Source organism: Manacus candei, unplaced genomic scaffold (assembly GCF_025592945.1).
Source record: "Manacus candei isolate 608988 ecotype Guabito, Panama unplaced genomic scaffold, ASM2559294v1 h1tg000048l, whole genome shotgun sequence".
Classification (NCBI taxonomy): Eukaryota; Metazoa; Chordata; class Aves; order Passeriformes; family Pipridae; genus Manacus; species Manacus candei.
This window is the reverse complement of record NW_026138096.1, coordinates 3,974,796-3,992,188: the sequence shown is the minus strand read 5'-3', so window position 1 is coordinate 3,992,188 and position 17,393 is coordinate 3,974,796. Positions and strand designations below refer to the sequence as shown.

General features: G+C 41.7%; 1 protein-coding gene across 1 annotated transcript; it reads right to left on the bottom strand.

Moving 5' to 3' along the window:
• Positions 1 to 7,139: 7,139 nt before the first annotated feature.
• On the bottom strand, positions 7,140 to 11,053 carry S100P (S100 calcium binding protein P). The gene is made up of 2 exons (XM_051798399.1): positions 10,791 to 11,053; positions 7,140 to 7,423 (listed from the first exon to the last, which is right to left on the bottom strand). Exons 1-2 carry the CDS (start codon positions 10,926 to 10,928, stop codon positions 7,274 to 7,276), a joined length of 288 nt encoding a protein of 95 aa, XP_051654359.1. The 5' UTR covers positions 10,929 to 11,053; the 3' UTR covers positions 7,140 to 7,273.
• Between the last annotated feature and the right edge of the window lie 6,340 nt (positions 11,054 to 17,393).

Here is a 17,393-nt window from a genome sequence, read left to right as displayed (position 1 = left end):
AGACCACATATTCAAGCAGCAGCCCCAAGTCAGCTCTGGAAGATGCTTTCCAGAGCCCTAAAACCACAGCTTGGGCTTTCCTCTTCTCCCAGCCCCAGCCACAGGGTGAGTCCCAGGCTGAGCCCCAGGCAAGGCACCTGCCTTTGCCTCCAACTACAGAGCCCTCCAAGACAAACCTAGCACCACTCCTGCTTTACTTTGGATTTTTCATTTACTTTAGATCCTTTCCAGTTCCTCTACAGCTGCAACTCCGTGTTTTTATTTTCTCTCACCTGTTTCATTTGGGAAGTCAGTGATGGGAAAGAAGAAGTTGGTTTTGTCATGGGAGATTAAATATTCGTTTCAGACAACCCTCTTAGTACTTGCAGAAAGAACAGCAGAGGGCACTGGGTCTTTGACCTTTTACCTTTTCTGCGGATTTTACTGCTCAGTCTTTTAAACCTATTAACTTGGCACTGACAGATAGGAAATCTCACAGAGAGGATGGGGAGACTGAGGTCAGCATAGGTGAGGAAGTTGATTCAGAAACACAAAATTGACTTTTATGATGTATTGGTGGCTTCCACAGCATCTCCATCTGAAACTGCTTAGTCAAAGTTAAGCCACAGACTTAAATTACAGAGTAGGGTTTGGAATGGAGGAGAAAAAAATGCATTATAATCACTATAACAGGGATTTTGCAGCCCCAAGGAAAATAAATACTTGAACATTAAAATGATCTAAAGCAAACCCACAATCCCAAGATTTCAAGCCTTCATCAGGTTTAAGCCCTTTTAGGTAGCAAGGCTAAAACTGCATAAGTGACCTGCAGGTTGCTTCTTGTACTTACGTCCTGGAGAGGAAGTTCCTGGCTCTTGCAGCAGACCTCTGCTCAGCTTTCTTACCCATTTCTTTTCAGGAACCTTTTGTTCCTTCTGAAGGCAACAGTCAATAGGTACCTAATGCTGCAGAGACCTACTTCTTCTTGTCATAAAAAAAAAAAGAAAATATTATTGGCAATTGCATCTAAATAGAAAGTTATAAAATCATGAGAAAAAAACCCAGTACTTTTTTTGGATATAATAGAAAGGTTTAAAAGGCAAACTCAAATCCATTTATAGAATATTCTGATGCCTAGTCCTGCAGCATAGTATGGTGTATGCATCTATTGATCACTTGCTGGAGAGCAGCAGAGATGTGCCCTTAAAAAATGAAGTTTTCTCTCCCTTCAGATAATATGCAGCTTCCAGAATGGAGCTGTGACCCAGAGATTTGTAGGTTGGTACAAGTTTAAGAAAAAATTATTGACTAGGTAGAAAAAAGAAAGGAATGAGTCTGGTGAGGAAAATGGCCTGAAAAAGCTGTACAAAAGCATAGTCAATTAGCTGCTGGAATGACTAATTTCCAGGTGGGTGGATCTGAGCAGCCTGCAGAAACCTGTGTAAAGTCCCAAGGCTCTGCTCCCAGCACGTGAGAGAGGTATCTCAGAAAGGGACCCAAAAACATGAGCACATCTGCTGGGGAGCTTCATGACACAGTCAAAAGGGGATGGCCCAGAGGAAGCCAGGCAAGCTCAGAACCCACTTGGGCTGCAGTCGTGAACCCTCTTTAGCAAAATAGAGACATAAATCCTTCCTTCCAGGTACTTGAGCAGGAGTCAGCTTCATTTTTTATCATGTAAGAGCTTTGCTGAGCTCTGCTGAGTGGTTAGGGTGGGGAAATGTGCCAGCAGGACTTTGACTCTGCTGGTGGTGGGCTGAGCATCACCCGCTGTTTTACAGGGCAGGAGGAGGAGATGCTCCCTCAGGGAAGAAGAAGAGGGTGAGGAGGAGGAGGAGGAGGAGGAGGAGGAGGAGAAGGAGGAGGACATGGAGAAGGTGCTCCCCGTCCTCCTCTGCTGACACCTTTTCAGCCTGTTGCAGAGAACATGGTCGAAGAGAGAGAACCAGAGCAGCGACCACAGTTCTACTGTTCAGTGGTTTGGGAACTCATCTGGCAAGGAATGTCTTTTCAATTATACCAGCTGTGTATTTTGTATTAAACAGTTACTAAAATACAGAATCTGCCCTTATCATGTATTTGGGACACAGACACCTGTGCAGCCAGCTATATACTCCATCTACCAGGCTACAGAGACATAATGCTTCTCATGTACCCTTTTTCAGACCTCCTCAGCCTCACTGGCCTCTGCCACAATGGAAGGAACCAGAGTCAGGTGCCCTGGGCCTCCTGCTCTTTCGTGCATGCAGCTGGTGTGTGTGGGTTTCAGGCAAGGAAAGGTTTGAACACAATTCCCCAGCTCTTACAGGAGCATTTCACAGTGTTACATAAAAGACAGGTAACATCTCCTCCTCCTTCTCTGCCCACCTTTTGTAAGGAAACCAGCAACTAAAATGTATTTTGTGAAGGGCTTGATTTTGGCACTCTAGGTCAAGTGGTGGAAGTGCACGTTGCTAGGGTAGGATGCTCAGAGGGCTTTGGGAAAGAAATCTCCAGTTTCCATCCCCAAACTGCATTTACTGGGGAGATAAATGGGATGGTTGACTGGGTAAATTATTTTTTTCCATGAGCCTCGATGAACTTGAAGGTAAAATAATGAGGAATGTTCCCAGGCAAAACCACAGCATAAGTGACCATGAGCGGCTGCAGGGTTAGGTAACATTATCCTGTTTTCTCCTGTTTATACACTCAGAAATCAGATTTCAATCTGTCATTTTAAAAACTGAAGAGTCACCAGATTTCAAAATGGCAACTATAGATACTGGAGTATCTTGATTCATAGAATTGATTTAGTGTTAATGTGAATTTATATTTTTTTCAGTACAAGATAATAAAAATACTTGTTGGCTGGTTTGCTGACTTTCGTTGACTTCTGCCTTTAAGCTTTGCTTTATTTGGAGCTCAACACAGATGATGATTTCCCATATCATCATTTGCAGGTAATATATTTTCCCATATATTTTATTTTCTGTTAAGATAATTAAGTCAAATATGCACAAGCCACAACTGTTAGCTTGTATACGCCAAACTGCTCTTGAAGTTGTCTTTTCCTTTCTCTTACAGCTGCCTATACTGTTCCTTAAACTATCTCATCCTACATAATGCATTGAGGTCTAAGAGCTGAGATTAAATGGCAGGTATAAAACCAGGTCTAGCATCTCCGTAACTTGAACCTTGAATGACAAAAGTTTTCTGAAAGAAGGAAATACACGGTATATTCAGGGTAAACTGTGGGTTCATAGTGAAAATTAATAATACTGTGAAAGAAAATTAATAGATGGAAAGATACTAAAGTTACTCTGTTCAGATGCTTTTAGGTTAAATAATGTATTCTGAAAAGTCACTTTTGTTCTATGGTAAGGTGGGAGCTATATGTTAATTTCTTTTATTCCTGGATCATTTTCTCCCTGAGGTGTCATCAGTTGAATTTTCAGTACTACATTGAAATGAATATTCATTACAGAGTTAAGCTTTTGAAAAATCTGCAGGGAAAAAGGAAAAAAAAAAACCTCTAAACCCCTTTTCTTTTGCCTCTTTCTGCAGCTCTGAACATGCACAGCTCCTTCAGGTTAGCAAAGCAGCTCATAGCATCCGTGTGCTCCCAGGCACCGGCTCTGAGCTCTCGGGTGTCCCCACATGTATGGTGGGACCAGGGGGCCTAACGAGAGTTCAGCACAAGAGTAAGAGTTTGCAGGGTTGGGGTCTGTAGGAACAATGAGAAATAAGATCCCATGCATTTTAGAGCACATTTGAGCTGGTGGCAAGAGGGGTAGCTCAGGTACTCTCTCAGGGAAGTGAAGGTCCTTGAGCTCATCATGGTAGGTCTGAACCCTTTTGGGAGGTGGAGAGCTCACAAAGCAGCTTCAGGCTTCTGTGAGCAGAACTGCAGATAAGCAGGGTAAGCCAAGTCCTCAAGCACAGAAAAAACCCCTGTGGAATATAAGGAATGTGGTCAAAATGTCATTAAAGAGTGAGTCAAATAGTGTGGATATTGGACACTGGGGGCTGGAACTTCAGGAAATAAGAGTGAAACGTCACAGCTCTCACTGCTCAATAGTATAGTTTTAAAAATCCAACACATAAAAAGGAGTGACAAGGTGAATCCCTTGGCTGACAAGACAGGAGGAGCTTTTCACCAACCTTCTTTTTAAGGGATATGTTTTAAAAGTGATTTCAATGGCGTGGAGAACAACACTACAATAAATTGCACATGGGGTTGCAATTTACAAATAAGGGGAAACTCTTTCCCAAGAGTGGGACTGGGCTGATCCAGCCCTTCCAAAAGCTCAAGAAACTCAGCCTCTGCCTGGCCCTCAGCTCCTGCTGTTTCCACTGCAATCAGTGAAATGCTCTCAATGGGACATGGCAAGTATTTGTCCAGACATAATATTGCCACAATGTTAAGAACACTTCTGATTTTTTTAATCCTAACACAGATTCTTTACATTCTGTCTCAATAATGATATATGTAATTTTGGGCTCAGTGAGTAATAAAAAGGCTGCATTTAGTGCCACACAGTGGTAAAAAAAATAATTTCAGTGAGGATGGATATTCTGAAGCAATGCAGAACATTAGATATTAATGCTGAACTTAAAAAAGGAACCATACATTTAAAAAAATCAGGACACACCAATCAACTAGTGATAGGTATCACTGAGATTTCCTCACTTGAGGATGGTTTATACCACTAGCCAGCTAGATGTGCAATATAGGCAATTTAACTCTGGAATTTGTAATCAACTTGCTCTGCAATAAGCAGAGTGCTTTGCTCATTTATAGCCTTGACAAAATAGTGAGGGATGTGACACTGGAATCTGCCAGTCCTTGCAGGTGGTGAGCTGCACAGAAGCCATTGGGCACAGCCATGCTGGAGTAGAGTTGTAAAAATATCTCAAATAATATGAAGTAGTCTCTGAAAAAAAAAAGGCTAATTTGAGATCCCTGGACTAGGAAGAATTTTGCACATTTTGGTGATGAGTAGTTTTCTTGCTTATGTAGTGCAGAGAAATATTACTGTTGTTAATTACACAAGTAATGGTACTTCTTCAAGTGTGATGCATTCTGTAATGTATGTGATGCAATTAATCTCCATCCATCCAGGACCTTTAGCAACCTCTGAGTGTTGTCCAGAATGACTGTGTGCTACAAGGATTTGGGGATTAGAAGGCAGACCCCTGCTCAAAATGGTTGATTGCAAGAGCTCAGTCTGTAGCAGCACTGGAATGGGGACAAAGCCCTGCTGTCCCTTTCAGAAGGGGACAGACACACTCACACAGGAGGCAGACACACACATACAGGTCTCCTTTCTTGAGAAATTTCTTACACACACAGATATTAATTTATGAACTTACACCAGTCTATTTCAGAATGAAGTATAACTGATCACTGGGCTTTTGTTGTATGCCCATGCTAAGCTGGGAATCTGTCCTCAGCAAGGTGATGGAGAAGCTGTGAATGTGTGCAGTGCTCACTGAGTTTTGTTGCACATTAAGTATGGCCTTTGTCTGATTCAACCACAACCACAGGCAAACAACACCCATTGCAGCACTGTTTGCAGCTGCACCTGCAGCTGCTCCCACTCAGAGATGTCATGGATCTGATGCTTTTTGGGTGGGGGAACCCCTCTGCAGGTGTTTGTGGCAGGTACACTGCAGGTGTGTACAACAGCCACACAAAGCATGAGGGGATGGGGGACCCTGGGGTCTTACCAGAGTTGGACAAGTCTGGTGGGAACAAGGGTGTTCACCAAGGGAAGCCCAGCCTGTGTATCATGGATGCTTGATCTCTCCCAACAGCAAGAGCAGAGCCTTTCCCAAAGCAGTCAGCAGTCACATCATGTGTTGGGACACTGTGCCCTTGGTATTAGGAATAAAGCTTTAAGTGGTGTTTAGTTGGTAGAGCCAAACTGAGGAACCAGAGTAAGCTAGGTGAAATGGCACCTGTAATGGTTGAAACAGGCTGAAATAAGTTAATAAGCCCAAATTTTTCCCAGCTATAAACATATGTATGTTTATACAGGGTTATGAAAGGGTCAAACCTGTGGCTTAACTTCAGATTCAGGAAGCACAGTGAAACTGAGCTCTTGTTCCAGGCATGCAACTTTGTCAGTCAGCACATTGTACCAGGCTCCAGCAGGAAGAGGAAAATGTTTTTGCAGTTAAAGCAGTGCTCTACACTTACAAAACTGTTCTTCCTGCCTTTGCTGTGCTGCATGATCTCACAGGGCCTCCAGCCAGAGCTGGTTATAGCTCTACCTGCACAGCATGTGCAGTAAGACAGGCAAAGACTTGGTTTTTGGTATAGGATAGGAATAGCACCAAACAGGAGATAAAGAAACTAAGTTTGATGTTTTTGCAGTTTGCAGTGGGATGCTCACCTGCTTCAAACTACAGATTGAGTCAGTCTTGTTCCAGCTGCAGAGTCCCAGCTGATGCCTGTTGCCTGCTCCTCTGAAAGCAAACTCTTACAGTTCTCCACACAGATATTTTTCAGGTAAAGAAGCAAAAATTGCTGACATTATTCTTGCTTCAGGCAAAACCAATATGGCACGCTATTTGGGAGGATATTTAAATTTATTTAAAATAAAATGGTTGTAGTGTACAACCCTACCTATATTGCCAATACTAAAGTAATGTCAATATATTGGTATAAAAATCTTATGGCGTCATAGGAAGTAACTCTATATGAGCTGGGTGAGATGGTTCACCAGCACACAAAACTGCACAGAATCCTCCGTGCTGAAAAAAAAAAAAGGTGTTTGGGTTCATTTTGTTGTTTGAACTGCGAAGGAGCCTATGAGGCAGCCCTGGAACCACCACGCAGCTGAGGGTACCCAACGGGCCTGAGGCAGCACCAGTGAGACCCATTCTGTACAGCTGTGGTGGCACCGGCGTGGATTTGGGCTGCAGTCTGTCAGTGGAAGCCTGGTGGCTGCATTCTGGAGATGCTGATGTATAAAAGCAGCCTCCAGCTAATCCAAGGCTCCAGCAGCCTTCACTCTTGTGCAGCCTCTGCACTGGGATGAATACTGAGCCTTTTGGCTAAGAATAGAATTTTAGAAAGCAGAGAAAGAGAGAAACTACTCCATGTGAGTTAGTGGGAGCCACTAAACCCAAGCTGTTCCACAAATGAGGAGGAATTAACATTCAGGACAGGGAAGTAAGCACAGTAGAGTTTATTTTTACAGCCTAGCATGCTTGCAAACTTCATGGCAGTACATGGAAGGAGTGAAGGGATCCATACCACTAGCATATGGAGCACAGGCAAAGACAGCTTCTGTGAGCAGTTTGACAACTATTTGGCTGCATTCTGCTCGAAATATTTATGACAGCAGCAAGTCAGAGCTGCCACAAAGAGGACAAATTCTTTGAAGTCCACTTGGGAATCTCCGTTTTCATCCAGGTTCTTGAAGACTCTATCAATAGCATCCTTGTCCTTCCCTGACTGCAAAAGAAAAGAGCAGGTTGAGGTGAGAGGAGGCACAACCCTAATGAAGCAGTATCTCTACCCACACCCCAGACAAGGTCCCTGGTGGGGCTCTGGGCCCTTGTTGAGGTGTGGGGGGGCATCCATGGAGCATGAGGCTGGTACCAGCTCAGAAATTTGGTACATTTGGTACCTTTCTGTTGGGAATCATGATAGAGTTGCCTGGGACGTGGAGGTGTGCTGGAGGTGTGCTGGAGGTGTGCTGGAGGTGTAAAGGCTCCTGCCTGCAGCCCTGCCATCAGCCTGCCCAGAACATCAGGTTATCATGTTTTCTGCTAGTGAGACCTTTTTTTCCTTCTCTTTGCTTGTTTTGTGCATTATATTTCTGGGTATAGAGCCATGAATTCCTTCACACTGTGCTTGGCTGAGGCAACTGCTCAGCACCCAGCACAGGATGTGGGACCATGGGGGACTGCTCTACCTCCACCTGCCCATCTTGGTGGGGGCTGCACATCTCCTCCTCTGGCTGCCTGAAATGCACATCCTTCCCATAGGAACTCAGGGCACTGATGGCTTCAGGCCCAGATTGGGAGCTTTGGGTGACAGGAGGACCAGACATGAGTCCCACCATCTTCAGGGCACAGGCACAGTCTCAAGTGTTCCCATCCTCTGCGCGGGGAAGCACGTGCTCCCTGGGTTTGTTACACCTGAGAGCTGCAGTCATGGAGAGACATGTTTTCTACATTTAAAACCACATTCATCATGATTAAAGCTGTGTGACACAAAGCCCTGAGGACATTACCCAGATGAATTAAATGCCCTGCGTTCCCCATCCGCCCCCCTGGAGAGGCTCGGCTGGAGCTCAGGCAGTTTGTGGTTTTGTGAAATGATGCTTTCCTGGGGCAAACGTCAAATTTAAGCTTCACTGAATACCTCCACCCCAGAAAAGGTACAAACAGCCTCAAAAGTGCTTCAAATCCTGCCGCAGGAGCTGGTGGCTGGGAAGGTGCCTCCTGAAGCCGGGGGGATGCTGAGCTTCAGGTACCGCAGCAAAAAATAGCAGAGTAATCTTTTTCTAAGTTTTGGGATTTTTGTTTTTATTTTTTATTTTGCCAAAATTTACTGAAAAAAAAAAGAAAAGATATTTGCTAAAGTAGCTAACAAGAGTGCTTTTCAGCCCGAGTCCTAGCAGGGGTTATCTCCAGGGATTTTCAAAAGCGCAGTTTTAAAAATAAACAGGAGATGGCAGTACAGACCTATCTAACCTAGGAAACAACCGTGAGGACTTTGTTGAAGAGAAACAAAAAATAAATCTGACATTATACTAGAAAGAAATTATATAACATTTTGGAAAATTTCTGCAAGTTCAAAATATTTACTACCTTAATTTAAATCTGAAGGCAATTCTTGATCATGTTCTAATTAACTAAATTTCTCATTCTGTAATTTCATGTTTCACTTTAAATACATGCGCTTTTAAAATCACTAAAAATTGAACCAGTTCTCTAGATTTGACTGATGAATGTGTCTGGAAGTTTTTATTCCTTTTCATTTTGTAAATTAAAATGAGTTTTAATTTTATAAGTGAAATATATGAACTAGTTTTAGCCTCTGAATTACTTCTGAAATGCACTAGTGGGAATTGCTTTTTTGGAAACTCTTTATAACTTCGTTCAGTCTTGTGGTATTTCTGCCTCTGATTGATTCAAGACCTTTCCAGACAGTTGTGAGCTGTGTCAGCTATAACCAGTTCTAAGGCCAAAAGTATACGAGCATTTTAAAAACACTGTTTCCCAGAATTTCTTCCAATTAAAAAATATGGATATAAATTTCAGGAAAATGCAGATAAAAGTTTTTTTTCTGAAGTCAGACTTATGATTTATGTTTTTTTGTTGCAGTTACCTGTCTGGCAGGACAGCAGGACATTGTTGGTTTAAATTTATTTGAAGTACAGGCATAAAAGTGCTGGTTTTTTTCTAGAATAGGTAGAGCAGGAAAGGAAGATGGAGACTAGAACATAAGAGGACCTCTAGCTAATTATCTTCCTTGAGAATTCCAGTTTTTCCAGCAGTTGCAGGAAACAAGTAGAACCAGTAAAAGCATCTGTGGGCTGGAAAAAGTGGTGCCTGGCCAGTAGACACAGTCAGGAGAGACCTTTGAGCATTACTCCATTTGGTAGGTATCTAGTGCAGTGGCTTCCCAACTTTATTTAGACCAAATACTGAGTGTCTGGGGGATTTCCATGCCCTCTTAGAACTGTGGTTTTGTTGTTGGTTTTGTTTCTCTTTACCTGGTAGTGTTGTAGGTAACACACAGCTCTGTGCTCAGGAGCTGGACACTTCTATGATGCTGTTGGGTCACAAGCACTGATCTGTTTTATACAGCTTTTTCAGGAACATTTTAATCTATTTCCCCTGAGCCACCCAGGTCCTTATTCTGAATATTGCACCTCTGTTTTGTTTGTGAGATATAAATCCAGCAGGCATGGATTTCATGCAGCGAACTCATATAGCTTGCATGGAAAGACACTAAATTATGCCAAGCACCCTGGCTGCAGTGCCCTGAAATAGTTATTAAAAACCTGAATTATTCTGGATATAAGAAGTGGGAGCCACATACGGACCACTTGGTTCTAGACTTTTGTCATTAAGAACAATAAATGTACAGACAGAGAAACATTATTCTGATGTGGAAAGAACAAGACCATTAAAAGTATGTTCTGGATTTTTAGTGAAGGGAAGCAAATACAAAACAATTAAAAATGGAAAGCATTTTGTCTCCCTGGCAGCTAAAACTTTTACTATAACATATTAAGTATCTTGAATACCTCCTTAAATGCACCTGATCATTACATACAAATCTATGTTGTAAAATATATTTTCAGGTCTTTCTTTTGCTATTAAAGAGAAATGCCAAACACTGCTCTGAGTTCATCTGTTGATCTGGTTTATGCATCATTTTGGTGAGCATACTCTGTATGTAGTATAAATACCTGGAGAAGGTAAGTGTATAAATATTTAGAGAGATTCCCCACCTGTAATCAAGATCTTCAACTGCTGACAACACAACCACCTTCACAGCAGTTGAGACATGATGTGAGCTGATAAATCCAGTACCACAGAAGTAGTAGGTGAATTCTGAAGTTAAAATTCAATCTATTTCAAAGCCACTGTCCTGATAGCTCAAGTGATGAATTTAGCAAACAGAGAACGGACCTAAATATTAGAATCAGTTTTACACAGTATATGCAAGGCATCTTTTTTATTTTACATTTTCCTACAAACCACTGCATATTTCTGGATGCAGTTTCCCTGATAATGTACTGAAAACTGTGCCTGCAGGCAGCTCTTACACCTGCTACACAGAAACGATGATGTTCTCTTACCGCAAGGAAGTTTGGGAACTCCTTTTCCAGGAGGCTCTTCAGTTCTGCTTTGCTGAGGGTTTGCCTGTTGCCATCAGTCCTTGCATAGTTGTCAAAGACAGCTATGATCATTCCCATTGCAGTTTCCAGCTGAGACATGTTGTTGCCGGAGTGCGGCTTTCTCCTGAACAGGCACGATCAGGGCTCTCTCAGAGGATGGGACTGGTCTGAGTTTGGGGTTCTTTAAGCAACTGTCCCATCCAATGAACAGTCACACACCAGAGGGACAGTTATCCCTTGGCAAACATCCGTATCTGAGCACCGCCTGGAGTACACACCTCAGTGCTCACAGCTATGCAAAACTCAAGTTTTATCGCCCTGGTGTGACTGGCACAACCAGTTGCTCACCAGTAGAAACCAGCCTCTCCTTCAAGATACACAGTGTGACTAACAAACGAAAATCAGATTTTGTTACTGGCTGTTTGCTCAAGATTTGTTCTTTCTGATATGCCCACGGGAGCAGCGGGTTGGTAGCCCAGCTTTGGCACAGTATGTGCCGGCCTGCTCAGCAGGAGGAGGAGATCTCACCTCTCCTTCACTACCATAGTTCGGGGCCCTGTGAGGGGCTGCAGACACAGATTGCCTCCTCTGCCATGCAGAGGAGCTTGTTACAGACTAGATGGCTCACCAGCACACACTTGGGATGAGATTCTCTGGATCAAAGTAGAGGTCTGCCCTGCAGACAGCTAACACAGTCCCCCTGAGCTTGCACTCAGTCCACAGTGCATATCTCAAACAGGTCTTATGAACCAGCATCTCTCCAGGGCCAGGAAAGGGAGTTTTGCAGAGCCCCTTCACAAACAACTTGCTCAGGTGGAGATAGTTGAAGCAATAAATCTGATACATGAGCAAACAACCAGTATTAAAATCCATTTTCATCTGCAGTAAAATAACCTGTTATTTAGCCTATGCAGCATCAAATTTTACAACGTCTTGTAGTGAAAAAAAAAGGTCACTCTCAAGTGCTGTGGTCCTCTGTGACTGATGAACTTTGTGATTTGCTTGTAAATCGTGGTTCCCCCATCATTACACACCAAACACACTGGCCTCACATCTACTCAGACCAGAGCAGTTTGAGGGGCTGTCCTGGGAGCTGGGCAGAACCCCCACAGTGCGAGCTCAGGTGGTGGGAGCTGATCAGCTGATTAAACCTGAGTTTGGATGTCTTTGGACATACCTCTGCATGCCTGAAGATAACTTTCCACTCATGATATGCTATAGACAAGTTAGCGAAAATTGGTTTTTAATTAAGAAAAATTTTTAAAATTAACCTCTTTTCTCCCAAATGCCTATAGCCACCTGTTTCCCAGGCAAAATCTGTCCTGTAATATCAACAACATCTCAGAGCAAGACTGTGTATCACTTGTACATGGAAAACTAGAACCTTTCTGAAACAAATGATTTTCTGTCTTACATTTTCCAACAAGAGATTTTGCATTTTCAAAAAAATCAAAGCAGCATCTTAAGCTGTGTGCTTTATTTAAACAGTTCATGAGAACTATTTGTTCCTGTGACTTCAACCTCATGACACAGTTGCAACTGATTTGCATTACAGGGGTAAGGGTTTTAAGTAAACTTTGAAGGTTTTACATTTAAGTTCATCTTTAAACCTGTGGGGTTTCTTTAGAAGGAAAAAGGAGAGAGCAAACTTGTTAGCTATGAACATCATCTGGTGTTTGCACCAGGTGTCAAGTGCCAGAAACTTTCTTTGTCCTTTTCTGACACGTATCTGTAAAATGAATATTAAACAAGACAGTAAAGAAAAATCAATTCCTCCCTCTAAAGGAAAAACAAACAAAATAAAATGTTTACTTCACAGCTTCTCATGACTTTGAATCATGAACATCAGTGTAAGTTGTAAGGTAGGAATAGTGCCCTGAAATGCAGAGGGGGAGAACAGCTTCAGTCAACAGGATATGTCAGTATGTCCACACCTTTGCCACATAACCTTGGGAGAAAAGGTGTCCTCATCCTTGACCCATTTTCCTCTGCAAACACAGGTGACTCACAAGTTTTGAGAATATGGCTGCAAATGTGCTAAAATACAAAATAAGCCACTGGGCTTGAATTTCTACAAACTGAGAGGTCACCATGGTAGCACTGCCTGGTTGACTTTATTTTTAATGTGTCATATTTGTATTCATGCCCATGCACACACATCAGTGCTGCTCAGAGTTTTCAGTTCACACTTTCTGTATTGTTTAAATATTTTCTTATGATTTGTTATTAAAAATAGCAGCTCTGTGCACACAACACAGACTCTCACAACTGTTTGCAAAACCAAAGAATACAAATATGAGGCCCACACAGGAAAGCAGGCAGTGTTTTGATGCCAACCCATCTGTCCAGCTCCCCAGTGAGATAAAACATTTTCTGTGGGCTTGTTTAAATTTTATATTATTGTTTTAATGTAAACAATACTCATTATTTGCTTCTTTCAGGTTCCTTTCTTTGAAGAATGGTATAGGCAACAACTTGGATGAGTATTTACTAAGGGTTTATACAGAATTAGGTCTTGTCATTCCTAATTTGGACCAAAAGTTTAAATTATTTATGTGATACAAATGTGGACTGTCACACACATAATTTACAAAACCCATTCAGATATGGCATTTGGTCAGATATTCAGGCTTACATGAGATTTGTGTGACTTTGTGCTGATGTTCTCTTAGAGAATAGATTTTATCCCGTGCTCTTTGCAGCAGTGACTGTTTTGGAAAAGTCTGAATAAATAGACTTATCAGCTCTACTGTAAAGAGCCATTTGTGTCACAGCCAGCTGAATAGGTGAAATGGGATAGCTACAATTGTCAAAAAGGGACTTTTTGACAATTTCCACAAATCTGTTACATATTTGGATGGAAGAAGCACATGAAGAAGAAAACACAACCTGAAATGATAAACTCATTATTTTTCTTGTTTGTTGGCAGCAGAATGAAAACACTTTATTTTTCTCTTAGCAAGAGGGTAACATCTGAACCATAAAAAACCCCTACATGTTCCATATTGAGAAAAAGTTATCAAACCCCTCATATTTTCCAGTGTCCTGGATAGCTTGTTGAACTTAGAGCATCAACACACTTTATTTACTTTGCACTCCTTCTGAAAACTTGCTCTAAGTCTGGTTAGCAGTTTTTAAAGGTTATTTCATTTCTGCAATACATGGTGAATTTATTTATGTCTAGTGAGCAAATAAGGCAAATTACTACATTCCTTTGTAAAACAGTAAGAAAGATCCAACTAAACAGGCAGTGGTGAGGCCCAGGCAGAAGAGGAGCTCATACAAGCACAGTGTGATGTTCAGTGACACCCTGGATACGTTCTGTTAATTATAGACATACAGGTTGCCATTGTTTTATTATCATTTATTATCCAAAATATCCTTAAAATATATTTTAAAAAATCAGTTAATAAGCTCACATACTATTTAAATGAAGTTTAAAGGCAGGTAGAATGGAGAAGACCAAGGTCAGCTAACTGGCTGTGTTACTTTCTGAGTTGAGGTAATGACACTGTTGTCTGGCAAAGCCGTGCCACGGGAGACACACTTTCATCATTGCATATTGACTCTAATCAAACACATTTATTAGTGCATGAGACATAGCCATATTAGACTGTAAAATCAATGAATATTTTACAGCCAATCAATTAATATTTGCAGTGTAAATACCTCTGTCTAGTTTTCAATCCTCGACTGAATAATTTCCTGGATGCTATTCTTTACAGGTTTTTTTTATACTTCAGTTTTAAGGTTCTTGATATTAAGGCTTCTAAGACTACCTTTTCAAAAAAAAATGTAATGACACAAAAAGAGGTCACACTCTAAGGTAACTGAATGTTGTCCACACAAGTGCTGTAGTCATGATTTCTAAGTATGTGTTTCCTCATCCAGTCTCACACAAGCAGCCCATCATTTGCTGTACTTTAACACTCACATAAAATCCCACTCAGCTGTCAGCCAATCACGTTGAGCTGTGGTGAGCATAGTAAAAACTTGGTCTATGGCATGGTCAGAAAGAATAGGAAAAAAAAGAAAACAAAAAGAAAAGAAAAAGAAAAAAAGAGACAAAAAATGAGAAAGGATCAGGAAGAGCTGTGAGGGAGAATGGTTGTTTTGCAACCTTTAAAACAGACTGCGTGAACCCTTTAAAGGAAGATCCTATTTGCTAGAGAGAGGTAAGGACATGTAAAAATGACTAAGCCAATTTCAAGGAAGCTTTCAAGAGACTTCTGTACACAGAGAGGAATATTTTGGTCATGTTAACCTGTCATAAACTAAGCAATACTCTTTTTATTTTATTGTAAAAAACATTTTCTCAGAGGGAAGGAATCCCTAAGAGAAAGTTGCCTTGTGTTGAGTGTCCACACAGGCAACACATCAAGAAGAAACCCTCTGCATTCCCCATTAAAAAACTTTTTTTTTCATTTTCAAGTATTAATTTATGTATACATTGAAGATATGGGTAGGGCTGGCCTGCAATTGCAGAACTGTGTGTAAAGTGCGCTGATATCCATGTATGCCACCAGGAAGATTTACAAGGCAACTTTATGGAGTGGAAGTTCCCCAGGCACACATATTTTTCAGAACTGGCTGCTTTTGGCTTCCAGAAAGCAGTCACAGGGTGTAGTGCAACTGATAAGCAGTGGGGATTTTTCAGCAGGCAAACGGTGACATTGTTCTGTCACTGTTAACGGGGTTGCTCTAATGCTGGGCTCAGAAATACTGAAAGGGGGGTGGGAAATGGGAACCAGAGCATGCTTTTGCAACAGACCATTTAACTTCAGACTTCACTTAGCAGAAAAAGAGAAGGCCTTCAACAAACAGAGAAATAAAAAATTATATGCAGAGATCTGGGAGAGTCCTCACCCCGGGGAGAGGAACCCAATCATGAATGGACTCCCACCTAGGAGAGAGGATGTGTGACTGTGTTGAGGAAACGTGGTCATGAATACAAATATAGGAGTTGGATTACTTTGGCCAAAATTTATCTTTTAAATGTGGTTATATCTACCTAGATGGACTGCCTACTATGTGTATTTAATAGAGGAGCCATTGGTGTGACAGGACACCGGTTATGGTGTCTCAGAAATAACCTGCATCTGTCTGAGTTCCTCATACTCAGTGCTCAGGCCCACTGCTCACACAATTTTGCCACCACACAAGATCTGAAGGCAAGGTGAGAAAGCAGTTGCAATTTTTTCTGCCCACAGGCAATTGGTTTGAATGAAATGGTAACTACTCTTTCCATTTCATTCTTGCTTGATAACAGCCCCCATCTGAGATTAGATCTAGAGTCTTTTGGTTAAGGTTAGTATGTATTTAAAAAGAAACTTGAAATGATAAATTATAATGTTGTACAACTGCTAAACTGACAAAGCAGAGTTTTCCTATCTGAGCAAATGAAATAATTTTAGTATTTTTGGAGTGTCTGTCATCCTACTACGTGACCTTTTTCTGCCATCTTCCTTAGAGAAGCTTATGGCTTTTTTCCACTCTTCAGCATTATAAGCCATAAAGTAAAAAAGGGAACAAGACCTATTACTTGCTTTCGTGATTTATTTCCACAGCAGTATCAGAAGTCCTGACCATGGACCACAATTGTGAAAGGCCAGGCAACACACAAATTCGACTTTTCTTGTTTGTGGAGCTGGGCATTCACATTTATGACAAGACAAGCACATCAGCAGGAACATACAGCATTTCAGAGCAGAGTTACCTGACAGGTCCAGTTCCTTATTATGATTTTGAACCCCTAAATTATTTAGTTATACCTCAAATCTTGGGCTGGTTTAAGTTTATTAATAACATTTAGATGCTGCACTTGCTCCCCATCTGCCTTACCCTTTTCATACTCCACCTCTGTGGAGTTGAATACTTCCTGAGACAGAGTTATGAACTAACTTTGATAAGAGCAGCTTGGGCTGTATAAGATGCTGCCAAGCCTTGCCAACAGGCTCTGCTCTGGAAAAAGCACAAGGAATTAACTGTCGTCACATTTTATCAGCCAACAATATCCACCAGCACCCACACCAGACCAGCGCAATTCAGCCAAAGCCCTGTTACTAAAATCTAGCAGTTCATTAAAATCCTTTATCCCATCTCAGGATTTCACAGAATCACAGAATCAAGTACATTGGAAAAGACCTCTGAGCTCATCTAGTCCAACCTTTGACCCAACACCACTTTGTCTACTAGATCATAGCACTAGATCTTCTTAAACACCTCCAGAGACAGTGACTCCACTACATTATGTAGAAAACAAGAAGCATTTACACATGATCACCTCTACTTTCTCTTGGTTATAGAACTTAGTTAATGCTCTTTTGATCTGCAACTTGTTTGTCAGTTGTATTTGCAGTTGCCTGTTTACAAAGTACTGACAGAAGATCACTTACTAAAAGCAATGACAATAAAATGTCCTTTGCAGCCGCCCTCGTTGTAACTGCCCAGGAGAGGCAGGAGTGAGTGAGTGCCTGAGTGAGTGTCACCGTGGTGCTCCATTGCCAGCAGTGGTTAAACCACAACGACGTCTCTGCAGTTCTGCAGCACCGTTATCAGGCACAG